The sequence below is a fragment of the Amphiprion ocellaris genome, chromosome 14 (genome assembly GCF_022539595.1).
Source record: "Amphiprion ocellaris isolate individual 3 ecotype Okinawa chromosome 14, ASM2253959v1, whole genome shotgun sequence".
In the NCBI taxonomy this organism is placed as follows: Eukaryota; Metazoa; Chordata; class Actinopteri; family Pomacentridae; genus Amphiprion; species Amphiprion ocellaris.
Window position 1 is genome coordinate 20,444,062 of NC_072779.1, and position 17,472 is coordinate 20,461,533.

At 38.6% G+C, this 17,472-nt stretch overlaps 1 protein-coding gene across 1 annotated transcript; it reads right to left on the reverse strand.

The window, feature by feature from the left end:
- Nucleotides 1-359: 359 nt before the first annotated feature.
- LOC111583609 (collagenase 3) lies at nt 360-15,941 on the reverse strand. Its single transcript, XM_023292783.3, has 10 exons — nt 15,654-15,941; nt 13,580-13,836; nt 11,834-11,982; nt 11,585-11,710; nt 9,882-10,043; nt 7,885-8,014; nt 7,630-7,766; nt 7,360-7,519; nt 5,214-5,314; nt 360-1,822 (listed from the first exon to the last, which is right to left on the reverse strand). Exons 1-10 carry the CDS (start codon nt 15,783-15,785, stop codon nt 1,662-1,664), a joined length of 1,515 nt encoding a protein of 504 aa, XP_023148551.2. The 5' UTR covers nt 15,786-15,941; the 3' UTR covers nt 360-1,661.
- Between the last annotated feature and the right edge of the window lie 1,531 nt (nt 15,942-17,472).

The window sequence follows — 17,472 nt, forward strand, 5'->3', positions numbered from 1 at the left end:
ATGTGGTAAATGACTATTTTAGCTGGAATCGGCAGATTTTTAATAGAATATCTCCATAGAGGTACAGAGGAACATTTCCAGCAACCATCACTCCTGTGTTCTAATGCTACATTGTGTTAGCTAATCATGTTGAAAGGCTAATTGATGATTAGAAAACCCTTGTGCAATTATGTTAACACATGAATGAAAGTGTGAGTTTTCATGGAAAACATGAAATTGCCTGGGTGACCCCAAACTTTTGAATGATAGTATATGTTTTACAGAATTACACATAAACATTTTGGATTTTTAAATCTATACTTGTGTCCAGATGTGCAAAAAAAATGAGAACAGTGAAAAACATGCAAAGCATGGTCACATGGTTTTCACATTTACATTTAATTTGTTTCCATATCTTCAAAAACAAATGAAAAACATGCATTTGCTGAGGATGGTTGTATGAATGGATTTCAGGGTAATGTGTTGTCAAGATCTACAAATAATCTGCTGTTCAGTACATTTATTTATTCATTCTGTCTCAGTCTTGGAGGCCACCAGCTACTGTCTGATGTCTTAGCATAAAGTCTGTGTATCTGTTGATAGAGATTACTTTTGTCATGACCTAAGTTTTTGTAAAATTTTGTAAGCAATGGTCATTAAATACACTTCCACAGGACTGTTTTTGTTGTTGTTGTTATAATATTTCTTTCACAGAGGTCCTTGCCCTTCTGCATGTATTTGCACGGTTATCTTAGTGTTGTATTTGGGTGTGTTTGTGATGATTCATGCTGCTACGCTACATTTCAAATCCAAAGATTTGGCAGTAGGAGAACTCTGCTGAATGGGCTCCATCATCTGAGGACATCAAGCGTTTACTGACGTGAGTCACTTACAGAAAAGCATTAATGTTTTCAGCTTTGTAACCATTTCCACTGTAACTCTGATTTTATCAAAACATTAAAGTCTGTTTATTATATAAAAGATTCAAGGGCACTGTAGTGCATAGAGAAATGAAATGTTTTTCCACTTGATTAAGGTGTTGTGTGACTCAACTGCAGGTGGTGATTTTCCAGCATTATTTGTCTGTAATAATCCACAGCCACTTTGCTCATCGTTGTTAATGGAAAGCTACATTTCGGCCACCATTACCAAACACTGGACACTGACAGCAACAGTAACGACTATGTTGAGCAAACGCACTGCCTCGTTCACACACACAGGAATGTGTTGTTAAAAAAAAAAAAAAAAAAAAGTTCCTTTTTAATCAAACATTCTAAATCTAAACAAAGTTCTCCCCTTAAAAAGTGAGAAATAAATCACAGTGTCACAGTAATGAGAGGGAGAATCATAAAATCACTAAGATGAAGTATAGACATGCATATACATGTGATTTTTCAAATCTAAAAAAAATTGATTGAAACACACATTTAAAAACATGAGAGATAAATCAAACACAATACCAAAAAAGGATACAGCTACCATTATTACAACACTGTATTACACACTGAGGTAACACTTTGAAGCACTTCCCTGCATTATTCATTAGTTCCCAGTTCAGTATTAGCTACATTGTGGTTATTGCCGAATGTCCAGTATTGAAACACTTTGTGTACACACACACACAGCACCATCATCATCATCATCATGGTGATGATCATCATCATCATCATCATCACCATGCTTCAGGGAGAGCTTTCCTTCATTTCTCTCCTCCCTGTCACTGTTTCATTATCTTCTTCCTTCTCACACTCCAGCAGCTCGTTGGCAGGGCTGATGGAAACAACGCGCTTCAAGTTGGAGTCATATTTGTAGTTGAGGTTTCCCTTGAAGAAGTGCACAAATCCTGTGGGAAATCAAACTCAGTATTGTAGCATATGTATACAATGAATGTGGGTGTTCAGACTACAGTAGAAGACAGCCATGTGAAGTGTTTTTTTGTGGTATTGTAAATTTGTTTAGGACACCTTGCAAGTTATATCTCATGCTTTGAAAAAATGACAAAAATATGGCATGTTAAAGCTTATTACACACTCACATCAACAAAAGTATGGAGTTAGTGGCACTGTAAAGAGACAACAATGAAGGCATTCTTACATGATACAGAATATTTGCCCCTTTGAGGGTCACAGCAAGAATTTTTAATTTGCATTCCCTCACAGTCTGCTTGACATTCCCTCATATTGGAATATAGGAAAAATAGAAGAGAGGATATAACTTTGCTCTGTTTGATGATGTTAATTCCAGTGTATCATGTGCTTCACTGTTTTCTTCTTCTTCCTCTACCAGTTAAAAAGGTTATGGTAACAGGGTTGGGTGCATGTTGTCAGACACAAGTTCCATGCATTATAATTATTATTTAAAATATTATGTTGATTTAAAAAATGCTCCTACAATTACAAGAGACACCAATAAAAAAAATAATACCAAAAAAGGAGATTTGGGTTTCATTTTAACTGTTTTATTTGAGATTCAATTTGATCATCATCAAGGTGGGGCAACAGAAAAATGGCATTTTAGGGGAACTCCAGATTTATTTGGTATTTTAAAAAATATTTTTAAAACATTCTTGCCTCCTAGTTTTTTTTTAGATTTGATCTCAGGACAAGTAAGTTTAAACAACTGCATGTTTTAGTATTTTTTATATAGACTATTTGAAATTTGATGAGTGGAATGTTAAATGTCCCCCAATTCTGGAATGACCCCCCTGTACTTTGATACAGTATCATGTGGTCTACAGATGACCGCTGACTGTGACTACAGAGAGTCAGTGCAGCCTCAGCTGTGGCAGTCAGGCACATGTCTGCACTATTACATTAAGAAAGCAGCAGCTGGGATATTCTCTATGACTGCAGCCTGGAGATAACACAGCTGTCACTGTGACTGACTGACTGACTGCCAATGGTATAATTATAGCCTGAACAACAGCCATAAATCGAGTCATATCCGCTTTTAAAAATGAATAATGAGCAATAAATGTACCAAGTGCCTCATCAGCCCACTTTTCTGTAGTGTTAGCGGAGTGTTTTCCAAAACTGGAAGTATGTTAGAACACCACTGACACATTAATATATCTACTGTTCATATGGATGAGAGGGAGAATAAAGCATATTTTGGGGAATGCAAAAGTTATTGTGAAGAAACAATTGTGAATGCAGATCAAAAAAATTCCCACCATGACCCCAGCAGGGCTCCGTAGGTTCACAAAGAATGTTGAAAATCTGATACAGACTAAAATCAACATCAGTATTGACCTTTTTTTTAAATGAATTAGGTATCAAATGATCCAAATTAAATTATACTCATCACTGAAAACAGGTGTTGGTGTGTGAACATCGACATTTAACGTTTTCATGTCATGACATGTAGCTACATGTACAGTCTCATGGAACCGTACAGAAGGAGGAGAATTAATTCTACACAGAAACATACACAATCAGTTTAAGTATCAGTAAAACAGGTGGCTACATGTTTTCATCAAATTTGCATCCTTTACTAGGGCCTCTGTCATGTTCATTCTGTTGCATGTGTGGTAAAGTTCATGTATGATGTTAATTAGAAGCCTTAATAAATGTGTTCATTTTCTGCAAGCTCTTTCGTCACTCCTGTATGCATTTACACTACCAGGAAAAAATTTGGACACATCTTCTCATTTAAGGGTTTTTCTTTATTTCCATGATGATTTACATTGTAGATTCTCACTGAAGGCATCAAAACTATGAATGAAAACATATGGAATTATGTAGCAAACGAAAAGTGTGAAACAAGTCAAAACATATTTTATATTTTAGATTCTTCAAAATAGCCACTCTTTCCTTTGATTACAGATTTGCACACTCTTTACATTCTCTTGATGAGCTTGTCAAGGTTAATTTGTGGAATGTCTTGTCTTTTTCCATGGGTTGGGACCATCAGTTGTGTTGTGCAGAAGTGAGTTTGCTACACAGTTGACAGCCCTTTTTAACTGTTAGAATTCATATTATGGCAAGAACCAATCAGCTAAGTAAAGACAAAGGACAGTCCATCATTACTTTAAGAACTGAAGGTCAGTCAGTCCGGAAAATTGTAAAAATTTTGAATGTATCCCCAAGTGCAGTCGCAAAAACCATCAAGCACTATGATGAAACTGGCTCACATGAGGACCGCCCCAGGAAAGAAAGACCAAGAGTCACCTCTGCTGCTGAGGAGAAGTTCATCCAAATGACCAGCCTCAGAAATTGCAAGTTAACAGCACCAAGCAGAAGAGATTTGTTTGGGCCACGAAACACAAGGAATGGACATTAGACCAGTGGAAATCTGTGCTTTGGTCTGATGAGTCCACATTTGGGATCTTTGGTTCCACCCACCATGTCTTTGTACGATGCAGAAAAGCTGAACAGATGGTCTCTACATGCATGGTTTCCACGGTGAAGCATGGAGGAGGAGGTGTGATGGTGTGGAGGTGTTTTGCTGGTGACACTGTTGGGGATTTATTCCAAACTGAAGTCACACTGAACCAGCATGGCTACCACAGCATCCTGCAGCAACATGACATCCCATCCTCTTTGCATTTAGTTGGACCATCATTTATTTTTCAACAGGACAATGACCCCAAACACACCTCCAGGCTGTGGAAGGACTATTTGACCAAGAAGGAGAGTGATGGAGTGCTGCATCATATAACCTGGCCTCCACAGTTACCTGAGCTAAACCCAGTCCAGATGTTTTGGGATGAGATGAACTGCAGAGTGAAGGCAAAAGGGCCAACAAGTGCTCAGCATCTCTGGGAACTCCTTCAAGACTGTTGGAAAACCATTTCAGGTGACTACCTCATGAAGCTCATGGAGAGAATGCCAAGAGTGTGCAAAGCAGTAATCAAAGCAAAGGATGGGTATTTTGAAGAATGTAAAATATGAAACATGTTTTGACTTAGTTCACTCTTTGTTGTTTACTACGTAATTCCATGTGTTCATACATAGTTTTGATGCCTTCAGTGAGAATCTACAATGTAAATAGTCATGAAAATAAAGAAAAACCATGAAATGAGAAGATGTGTCCAAACTTACCTTCTCATTTAATTGAGAAGGTAAGTTTGGTAGTGTACATGCATATTTCCCAGCAGATTTTCCACAGATATTCACCATTGTCAGCGTCATTTTTAATTTATTTTTTGGATTGCATTTAAGTTAAGAAGAGCGTATTGTTAAAATGATATGTGTAACATTCTTAAGATGTAAAAAGAGAGGAGACTGATATACCCTCAATGAACACAGCTGCGTCTATGGGAGCTGGAATCCCCGGCCACTGCTGTTCTGTGAGCATCGCTGAACCGTCCATCATCTTCTGCTGCTCATCGTACCTGGATGTTAGACACAATGAAAACATGCTGGTACTTTATCTTTATGTTTTTCTGCTTGAAAGTCACAATTCTTCACAGACAAGTACATCTCATCGGGAAGTGTGACAAACCACACCATCGATCAGCTTAAAACACACTTGTGCAATGGGAAATAGCCAAGACAGTAGAGAAATTCATCTGACTTTATTCACATGGGAAATGTGTCATTTGTATTACATCAAAACCTGAGGAGGAAGCGGTCTGTGTGGTTTAGTCTGACTTACTACATATACAATAACATGGTTAGTCAAAGTGCTGGTACATAAGAGTATGACAACACTTGAATATTTAGAAACTGTAGCACAACAGTTGCAGTCTGCGCATCACTAATTACTTGCATTTCTTTGAATTTATTTATGCCTGATGACAGATTTATCCTGATTCTAACTGGTTTCATTAAAGAATCTTATTGCAAGTCAGTCTGTGCTCTCCACTACAGGGAGAATTCCATTTGATCTACTCACTTCATCCATACAACTTGTCTGCATCTTCATATATTTTATTACCCGTTCATTCAGACTGCTTCAAGCTATGTTCCTTTCGAGACTCAGGAAATAATCAGTAAATATGCACAGTCTTGGTTAGGATTGATGCAGAGACAGATGTGTTTCCTTACATTCACTACGGTTCAAAACTTTGGCGTAACCCAGGCAATTTCATGTTTTCCGTTAAAACTCACACTTTTATTCATGTGCTAACATAATTGCACAACGGTTTTCTAACCATCAGTCAGCCTTTCAACACCATTAGCTAACACAATGTAGCATTAGAACACAGGAGTGATGGTTGCTGATGTTCCTCTGTACCCCTATGGAGATATTCCATTAAAAATCAGCCATTTCCAGCTAGAATAGTCATTTACCACATTATCAATATCTATACTATACTTCTGATTAATTTAATGTCATCTTTATTGAAAACAAATGATTTTATTTCAAGAATAAGGACATTTCTAAGTGACTCCAAACATTTGAACAGTAGTGTCTACTGGTAAATTTGTAACAAAAGGAACCTGGATGATGACATGATATGATGTTAGCAAATAGTACTCTGACTTAACTTCTTCAAAGGAAATTGCATTACAGTTTGATATAACACTTGCATTGTGAGAATGTTTTGTCTTAACTCATGTGTGACAAAATATGATGTAAGTCCCTTTTGAGAACTGCAACTTAAAAAGATTTGTTTTTCTTCAATGCCTATGCAATAAAATACGTGAAAAAATGTTTATACGCTACCATTCAAAAGTTTGGCGTCACTTAGAAATGTCCTCATTTTTGAAAGAAAAGCAACGAAGATGACATTCAGAAATCCAGTCTAGACATTGTTATTGTGGTAAATGACTGTTCTAGCTGGAAACGGCTGATTTTTAATGGAATATCTCCATAGAGGTACAGAGGAACATTTCCAGCAACCATCACTCCTGTGTTCTAATGCTACATTGTGTTAGCTAATGGTGTTGAAAGGCTAATTGATGATTAGAAAACCCTTGTGCAGTTATGTTAGCACATGAACAAAAGTGTGAGTTTTCATGGAAAACATGAAATTGTCTGGGTGACTCCAAACTTTGAACGGTAGCATATATTTTAAGCTCAAAACTATTTCATTTTTCAGTTTCATTGTATGCAGTGTCATACAATGACAATAAAGGCTTTGATTTGATTTAAAAACTGATTTTTTTTAAAATTCCAGTTTTATTATGGCTGCACATGCTTTTTAAATCTCCTGTGTCTGAGTGCTCAGATATGCCAATCAGTTAGTCGGGTTTTTCAATCATTACAAACTAACAAATCGACAGGGCCAGACAATATATCTGCTTTTCTTCTAAAAACATTTGCAGAGGAACTCACTCCAGCTTGGCATCAATTCTTTCAGCTCTCCATTGACACTCATTCAATACCAGAACTGTGGAAAACATCAGTCATCATCGTTGTTGGAAGTAGCGTTGCTCATTATAAAGACAGAAATAGAGGGGAAGAACTGAGGGAAACTGGAATCGTAAATACCTCCAACATTCGTTGCCAGTGAAGAACACGGTGTAGCGGTCATTTCTGAAGTGAAGAGCAGCATCTACAGATTGAATTCTGGAGGGGAAGCCCAAGTCTGATATGTTTCTAGGAAAACCCTCCTCCATTTTTAACTGCCTGAGCTCCCAATACTGATGACCTGAAACAAAAGAAGTAGTGTCACATATTTACATGTATATTTTTGATCTACTATTTATTCAGTTAATCTGAGTGTGGTATAATTTCCGGTACATTTTAGGTTTACTTCACCTTTGAAAAATGTCAAAACATTCCTCCCCACATTCTCATACACAGCATCTAAGTGGCTGGGTACAGTGTCTGGCCACAAACTGCTAATCAGGGTGATTCCTGTTTCCTCAAACTGAGGATGTTTCCGCCACATAAATCTGAAAAGAGAGAGTTGTGTTGAAAGAATATTCAGTCTCACATTATAAACTGGGCGTCAAGAAGACACCCAGTGAAAGTTAAGGTTTTCTATCAGGCGTACTGACATGATTTACGTACCTGTCTTTGAAAAACAGGACCTCCTGTTGTAATTCTGTGACAGCATCAAAGGACAAATCTGGATCACACTTGTCGGGTGTTCTTGGAGGAGGCTTTTTCAAAACTAGGGAAGGAAAGTTGGGACTAATACCTGCAGACAACAGAAAGAAACCCAAACAAACTTCAAAAGATAAGACACTGCCCTCTGAAACCAATCCACCACACCAAAAATGGAGTCATATACAAGCTATCTGACATTTACAAGCACACTGTGATTTACAGAAGCATATTATGTGCAAACAATCTTATCATTTCCAAGCCAAAGTCACAAACCTGCATGAACCATATTATAGACTGATCGTGTTTTGATACACACATCAAAATGTGATAATTACTCGACATTTGTGTGCTGTTTGTATTAGGCTGTTCTTTAACATTCACTAATTTTTGCAAAAAAAATAATGTAACAGTTGACACAGATTCATTTTGATCCTCTCTGTCACCAGACTTCTCTTTTCATGAGGAGCTGCTTTTATCAGATAACATATTAGCCTACATTGTATTGTCGCTGTTGTAGTCTTTAGACATGTACAGTAAGCAATAATGGAAGTGCTAATTGCAGCCAGAGGGATGTACAAAATGCAACCACAAACACATTCCAGTTAAACATCTATTGCAATGCAACAAAATGAATCAAAACATGAAATTTTCGCAGATGCAGCGATAGAAAAAGTGAAGTAGAAAGATACTATGAGAAGAGAAGAATTTAAATGTCAAATTAAAGCTTGGCTCATGGCCAGTATCAAATAGTCATAAAATGATAAAACATTAGAAAGAAGATAAACAAACATGCTTTAATATCTACAACAAACAGCACTAATTACTGAAGTGTCTTCATGTGTATATATATTTATTATGTGTATCTAACTAAACTTGTATTAATATTTTATGTGCAACACCTAGCAACAACACATGTTCATATTCAATTGAACCTAAAAAAAGGACCATGTTCCAATGTTACGAATTCAAAGGGAGCGTTAAGGAATCACATACTGATCTATTCCAGTTGCTTATTTTACAGTTAATATTACTGTATTATTATATACTTATCAAATGATGTGAATAGACTAATACAGGTACCATTCTGAGTTCCACAACAGTCTAGTTTCAATGCGCTGTGTATCTGTATACAGTGTGTTTGCCAATTTATTATTCTTCAAACCACCTAATTGTTCCTTTCCTTTTAAAGAAATGCACTGCCCTTCAAAAACAAGTCACACACTTTAATATTTCATTTAGCTCTGAGAGCGACACAGATTTACTGACTGTGGCATCGTTTCGATAAGCTTCTGCAATGTCACGGCATTCATTTCTGTCCAGAGTTGCATTCATTTTATACCAAGATCTTATATTGATGATGGGAGAGTCAGACTGCTGCACTAAGTCTTCTCCAGTACATCCTAAAAATTCTCAGTGCGGATGAAGTCTGGACTCTGTGGAGGACAATCCATGTGTGAAAATGACGTCTCATGATCCCTGAACCACTCATCACAATGTGAGCCCCATGAATCCTGGGATCGTCATCTTAGAATATGCTCGTGCCATCAGGGAAGAAAAACTCCACTGATGGACAGACCTGGTCATTCAGTATATTCAGGTAGTCAGCTGACCTCATTCTTTGGGAACATAACGTTGCTGAACCTGACCAACCCCAGATCATAACTCTAACCTCCACAGGCTGGTAGACACTAGACATGATGAGTGCATCACTTCATCCACCTCTCTTCTTACTCTGATGCACCCATCACTTTGGAACAGGGTAAATCTGGACTCATCAGATCACATGACCTTCTTCCATTGCTCCAGAGTCCAATCTTTATGCTACCTAGCAAACTGAAGCCATTTTTTCTGATTAACCTCACTGATCAGTGGTTTTCTTAGAGCTTCACAACTCTCAAATCTCCAAACCTTTTGAAGTCAAGCAGTAACATGACACCTCTGAAACCAGCTAAACTCACCATAAAGGTGCTGGACGTCTTTGACATCACGGAAGGAGAGCTGTAGCTCATAGTTGGGGGCAAAGCTGTATGCTGGGTACATGATGGCTCCGGGGTCAGATGAGTGGGGCAATCCGAGTGCATGGCCAAACTCATGGGCTGCCACTGCAAATAAGTTGAAGCCTGGAGGGGGAAAACACGAGTTTTTATGTTACCGAGAGGTTATAAAGCATGACATATTGATGAGATAATCTGTCAGGTTTAAAATGCTAGTATGTAACCCAGAAACAATTTCATGATTTGTAAGGGAAGATATCTCATAAATTTAAGCTCATAATGCAAATCTGTCAGATCGTATATACTAAACTCAGTTTAGTCAATGCATTCAGAGGGGAGTTAAGGGCTCTTGCAGAACTATCAGGGAACTCCCTTAGGCAGTAAGTATATATATATATATATATATATATATATATATATATTTTTTTTTTTTTTTTTTTTTTTTTTTGGGGGGGGGGGGGGGGGATTATCTTGCCGTAGGATAAATCCCTGACCAACTAGGAACATATCAGAGGGTACTGCCTGCATGGCATTGCAGAGTGCAGTGGTAGCCGTTTTGGTTCAGGGTTCCTCTCACTCTGTACAAGTCACTGACCCTGGATCCAGTAAAACAGCCCCAGACCATCATGCTTCCTCCTCCATGTTTGACAGTTGATGTCACACACTGAGGAACCATCTTTTCTCCTACTCGACGGCGTACATAGATCCTGCGTGATGAACCAAAGATTTCAAATTTTGGTTCATCAGTCCATAATACCTTCTTCCAGTCTTCAGTAGTAGGTGTTTCATGGCCCAGACAAGCCTCTTTTTCTTACTCTGACATCTTAGCAATGGCTTTCTAGCTGCAACTCGACCTGTCAAACCTGCAACTCCAAGTCTTCTCTTCACAGTTGAAACTGAGACTTTCTTACTACGACCACTACTAAGCTGTGCTTGAAGCTGTTGTCCTGTGAGCTGCCTATCATCAAGCTGCTGACTCTTAGAAACTTGTCTTCTGATTCTATTGTGGCTTTGGGTCTTCCAGACCTCATCCTGTCAGAGTTTTCTCCATTTTCAAAGTGCCTTTTAATTATGAAAAAAACTGTATTCACTGACACCTTGACTTTCTTTGCAATTTCTCTGTCAGAAAGACCTACAGTTTTAAGTGTAATGATGGTCTGTTTCTCTTCTATTGTTAATTGTCTTTACCTCACCATTTTTCTTGCAACACACTACTTTCTGCAGTACAATACTGTTCACATAATGCTCTCGAGGGTATGGTGCCACGGTGTGTTCTAACACTACTTTTACACAGACAGAGGGGGTGGTAAGTAATCGAGAAAAGTTGGGACACCTGTAGGATTTGGTAGCATCATTTTTTAAGGCTTGATCAACCTCCATTGCTACAGAACAGCTTTAAGTTGTTAACCCATTTCTTGTTCCCTGAAAAAGGCTTTTTTTTTGCATAATTCTAAAATGTACATTATTTTTCAGTTTTGTGTAACCTTACCATTTTTTTAGCATCTGGCAGTTCACCACTTACTTTTGTACCATTTCAAGCTATTCATTGGACTTGAACTACTTGAATTTCAATAAATAACTGGAAAAATTGGGGCCTTCTAAAACTTTTGACCGGTAGATTATATATGTACGTCATATATGTTCCTCTACTGTAAGAGTGACAGTACCAGTAGAATTAAAACTCCAGTCTTCATCGGCATCAAAGTGCACATCGCCACCAATACCAGACCCAGGCAGAAAGGCATGAGCCAGGATTCCACCTTGGCCGTCAAAAGGTGAGCCGTCCTTATGGTCTGCAACAAACAGTGCAGTATTATAAATTAGAATATATTCTGCCAATCCTGTATGCCGCATGTCAATGTGTTGGATTAGTGCAATACAGCTTGAATGAGGCGATCTGGACTTCTAGAACTCACCGCCATTGTGGAAGGAAATGACAATGTCAGCCTCTCTCCTGTTCCGCTTGCGAAATTTCAGTGGTGCAACGCTGGACCAGAGCTTCCAAGCTGCCCTGAAGGTTCTGTTAACTTTCGAAGCTGAGGTAGGGAATTTGTGGCCAGCAATCCTGTTTATAGAATTGTAAATTGTATTAATCTTTACGAATGTGACATATTTAATGACTTTCACATTTGGGGTTTTGGCTGATAAATCAGGTGGTGCTAGAGCGCCTGCCCCTTGCCCTCAGTATCAGGCAGGTGCCCTCCGCATCTCAACTTTTTTTTAAAAAAAATTTAAACATTAAACACACACAGAGAGGCACACACACATGACCCGTGCCGTGCCGTGCCGTGCCGTGCTATGCCATGCCATGCCGTGCCCCAACTCGCCCCACCCCATCTCGTAATGTGAACACGAGGAGCGGACACACGCATGGCAGCAGCTGCACAGCCCATATAGACTGTAGCCACCAATCAGGTAACACGTAAATGAATCTATTTTTTGATGGAACTAAATCAGGCAACAGGCTGTATGAGCAGAATATATTATTTTGTACTAACCATGAGTTACTTCTTACGTTACAACACTTGCAGTAATTTGTATTTGCATTGATAGGCTATTATTAAAACTCTGACTTTCATTGACCCTTTGCGTGTTATTATTAAGATGTTAAAATGAATGCCGTTACAGAAAATGTCTTCCTGATTTTTTCATTTTTTCAGATCTCACACTGTAATATTAAAGCAGCCAGTGGTTCTACACGCCGCACAATTTGCATTTAAAACAATTTAAAATAAGCTATAATAGGAAAGCAGTGGCAAACAGAAAAGTCTTAAGCTGTGATTTAAAAGAAGTGAGAGAAAAAAAAAGAAGTGAGAGATAAAGCGGACCTACAGCTTTCAGGGAGTTTGTTCCAGATATATGGAGCATAATAACTAAAGATAGCGGCACAGCGTCACTGTAACTATGACTACAAGTGAACACTACGTCTGCTGCCTATTGATGATTGCGATCCTTCTACAAATCCACCGCTGCGGACTTATTGGGACTTACCTGTCAGAAACCATACAAGGAACAACTGTTGTGTTTGTTGATGTGTTTCCGAGTCCCGTCAATTCCTGTTGCCCACTCAGTATTCAGGTCACACGATTCGGTATCCATACATAACTTACACATGCATAACACACACCTGTGCTCAGTGCAACATCATTTTGTTTGTGGGTACATCTACGTATATTAAATGGCCACATTCTATGGTGCCGTGATTTCTGCCACAAATTTTTTCAAGATTTCAGCCGTCGAAAATGATACAACGATTGAGCAGCCTTGGCGGAGTAATGCGCTCTCTGAGTGCTTTTCTTGTTCTACATAGCGATGGGAGAATGTTTTGGTGGGACGTTTGCACACAGGGAAGCAAACACTGTCATTAAATTTAATAACTGAACAAGAAACACTGGCAGGGGTGACATATTCTGCCAAACTTGAAATTTTCCTGCAGTAAAGGGGGTTTTGAAAACACATACAGCAGATAGTGGAAGGGCACTGCTTAATCATTTCTTTTAAAGATAGGAATGCAGGGAGAAGAATAGAGGGAAGACCTACAACAAAGGCCTACCAACTGGAATCAAACCCAGGCTACTCCGACAAGGACGAGAGGACCTGTTTATGGGTCGCCCACTCAATCAGCTGAGCTATCTGGGTGCCAATGCCTAATTATTTCTAACCTGTAGCTGAGAGTGGTCTTCTTCCAGCGAATTGTCTCCCCAAATCGCTCCACATCTGACAGACCACAGCGGGGCCTCTTCATAACTGCCAGAGTGTCTTTTGTGAGCTCTCCAGTTGGAGGCAAGCCAAAGAAGCGCTGCATTGTCTGGACCTTATCGCACAGTCCAGTCGTCCAGTCAGCATCTCCATCTGGGTCTGCAGTCCTTTTCTGTCTTTCTGCCTTGGGCTGGTAGCCATAGAAATGCTGCAGATATTCCTAAAGAAGACCATTTATATCATTCAGGCAGAACAAACATAGTCACTTCCCAAAACAAGCTGTTTAAAAAAAAGTCTTTTCCTTGAACACAGTAATGTTTGTTGTTCCTCACAATGTCACGCCAGCTCAGCGGCAACACAAATCATCCACTCCTGAAATGGCTTTACAGTAAACATTCCAAACATTTTCTCAAACCTTTAATGATAGTATGGCGCAGAAACGTGGCTGCACTCATGTAATTGTAGGTGTCGCCATCAACCACAAACGGGATAAAGATTCTGTAGCCTCTGACTTTTAGGATTACCGCAGCTCTACGATCATTTGTACAGCAATCTCCACAGCCACTTTCTATTCACACGCGCCTTTACAGAGTATGTTTATCAATAATGATGTTAAATGTGTATTTTTAAAAATTATATTAATTAATACTTATCATTATTATTCAAATTCACCCGAAAATTGTACAGTATTGATAAATTCTTTAGTGTAAGCCTGATTACAGTGTTTGTAGATGAAATACAATTGGAGGTGAAAAAAAAGAGTATTGGGTATCAGTAGACAAATATACAAATTGTTATTTTTTATGTATTTAACAAGATGTATAATAAATATTTTATAAAAGAAAGTGGATCTAAACAATATTTGTACTTTAGAGATGTCTCAGATTAAAAATACACTGCATAAATATACTAATATATAAATACACAGCATAAAAAAGATAGATCAGGCAATGAATAATGAAGGCTAAGAATCTGAGTGAGCATTCAGTCAAACAGTTCTCCCTCATTCAGCCAGTTAGAGCTGCAGTGCTTCCCAAAAGCATTTAAAATGTACTAAATACACAAAACATCTCAGTTGACTCTATCCAATAATCCAACATCAATCTGACATTTATATGCAGGACTGACAATCCTATTATAAGTTTTTCTTGACAAATGTTAACAGCAACTCAGTAGGTGGCTGCTGTTATCTCCTGCCTTTTTTATGTTGCCACCAATTAACGCTGGCTTTTTAGACGTGCTTCACGTCTCCTATGATCAGAGATCACTGATCACCGACTGAGAATGAAACCAGGTGGCAGACATCCACAGGGAGCGCTCATAAGGAATCATTATTGATGCAACACATTTTGCTTCAGGTGATGCTTCACAGAGGCAGACATGAATTAGTAATCTAATTAAGTTCTGGCATCACGACATTTTTTTATATTATCTCATCTTTACAATAAATCAAAGTAATGTATTTTGAGACAAAAAAAATAATTAAGCCTGCGTGCCTGTAATGTAATAAGAGGAGTAAGAAATGCAAAACCACAGAAGGAAACAATGTGCCTCTCTCACAGTATAAACATGTCTTACTGAGCCTAGATGCTGCTAAATGCAAAACCTAACTTATGAATCAATAATGCCAATATAAAAGAAATTTTAAAAGATGTTTGTCTACATAACAAGGCACAAATAAAAGAGATTGCATGAAATTGTCCCTGCAATACTTCTACTAAATTCTCAACTCAACAAAAACTTACTGTTTTCATAAATTTGTGGACCTATAAAAAAGGATTTCTGGAACTTTATACAACAGACAGTCCTTTTCGTGGGTCAACAGTGAGGTCATTTAAGAGGTTTTAAGCGAAATCCAACACTCGTTTGCAATAACAACCATCACTCTACCAAAGCAGGCTTCCACTCAGGTCTAAATAGAGAGGCTATAAAGCTGTCCACACTGAAATCCAAGTATCCCAGTAAAGACATGTAACTTTAGCAGGCTATATTTGAAAATCTTTTTTAAAGATGTCATATTCATAAAGAGATAAATACCTTTGCAAACTCCTTGTCAGCTTCAGATGGTCCAGCATGAGGCTGTTTTGACATCTCTGGAGCTGGGAGAGGTAAGGCTGTCACCAGAGTCTGCCCGGGCATCAGAAGAGTCAGAAGACTCAGCCAGAGCATCTTGATGTCTGTCAGGCAGCAGACGCTCCAGCAAGTCCCTCTGTGTTGCTGCTGACACTCAGGGCTGTATGCAAAGCTACGACAGGAACCACCTGTTAATTACATGCATGTGATCCTGTCCCAACAAGAACAGCAAGGTTCCTCCACACACAACAGGGTCTTCTTTAATCTGTCTTCAAAGAAACCCCAGACCCCTTATTTGTAAAACTCTTCATCGTAGGAAATCAGTCCCAACTGGCCCAGAAGTCACCATATTATGTTCAGTTTCAAATATTTTTATCAACATTCCTAACGTAGTAACCTCCCCGATCTTCTCCAGATTACATGGGTACTGCAGAGCTGCCCTAACCTGCAGGTGGGCAATACTTACAAACACAGTGCGCACAGAAGACAGATGATTACATATAACATCAAAGATGCTGCAGAGATTAGCTTCTAAATTCTTCTAAAGGATTCTGTAAGCGATAGTCTTCTCCTGGAATCTACATAACTCTGTGTTCTCTTGTGGAAAACAACTCAAATCATTTCATTCAGAGCTATAGTTGCAACTGTGCCAATTTCCCATGGAATCAGTGGTGGTACCTTTATTCTGCCTCATTGCCACATACTGTTATGTGCTTCTTCTGAAGCATGTGAAATAAAGAGAGTCATCTTATATGGATTATGCATGTATGACCCTGTAGGTACAGAATGAGATGGCCAGAAGGCCCAGATGCTCATGCCATGCATAGACATGACAGAAGGCCAAAGCATCTCCTAAACTGTTATTGAAACCAGCTGGTCTATAAGCCCTTTGGTATATTTGAATCTCGTCTGTGTGCTTGTTTAATGGATACATGAAGCACAGATTTGCATATTTGAAGTTCTGTGAAAGATGACAATATCATTTTATTGTGGCAAATAATTGAGGGGTTGACAACTCTGATAGGCACTCTGGGCTATTTTCCAAAGACATACATTAATTATAGTGTTTGTCTATACTGAGCTGTGTGAAAGGTGAAAAACGACTGATTTATTGTGCTGCATCCTTCCTTTCTTAGGAAAAGGTCTTGCCAATGAGGAAAACATTAACAAAAGAAATAAACACCTCAGGGATGAAAACAATAAATCAGCTAAACTGGACTGGTGTTATCTGAAGTGTAGAAACAGTATGAGTGACGACTTGGATCCAAAGAGAAGCATATACACTACTGTTCAAAAGTTTGGGGTCACTTAGAAATGTCCTTTTTTGCTTTTTAAAGTTATTTTTTTGACCTTTTGTTGGCTTTATTAGATAAGTCAGTTGAGAGGTAGACAGGAAAGTAGGGAGAAGGATGCAGCAAAGGGCCGTGAGCTGGAAACCAACCCAGACTGCTGCATCGGGACTATAGCCCGTTTATAGGTCACCACTCAACCAGCTGAGCTACCTGGGCACCCCAGAAATGTCCTTATTTTTGAAAGAAAAGCATTTTTTCCAATGAAAATCTACATAGGAGTGCAGAGACCCATTTCCAGCAACCATCACTCTTGAGTTCTAATGCTACATTGTGTTAGCTAATGGTGTTGAAAGGCTAATTGATGATTAGAAAACCCTTGTGCAATTATGTTAGCATATGAATAAAAGTGTGAGTTTTCATGGAAAACCTGAAATTGTCTGGGTGACCCCAAATTTTTGAATGGTAGTGTATACACATGGGGAAAATGGCAG

Excerpts from the sequence above, each read along its gene's own strand:
- LOC111583609 (XM_023292783.3), bottom strand. The coding sequence starts at position 15,785 with ATGCTCTGGCTGAGTCTTCTGACTCTTCTGATGCCCGGGCAGACTCTG. Across the intron at positions 11,711-11,833 it reads CATTTCCTTCCACAATGGCG|ACCATAAGGACGGCTCACCT; the intron begins GTGAGTTCTAGA and ends TGTTTGTTGCAG. Across the intron at positions 7,520-7,629 it reads TGTTTTGACATTTTTCAAAG|GTCATCAGTATTGGGAGCTC; the intron begins GTGAAGTAAACC and ends CTTTTGTTTCAG.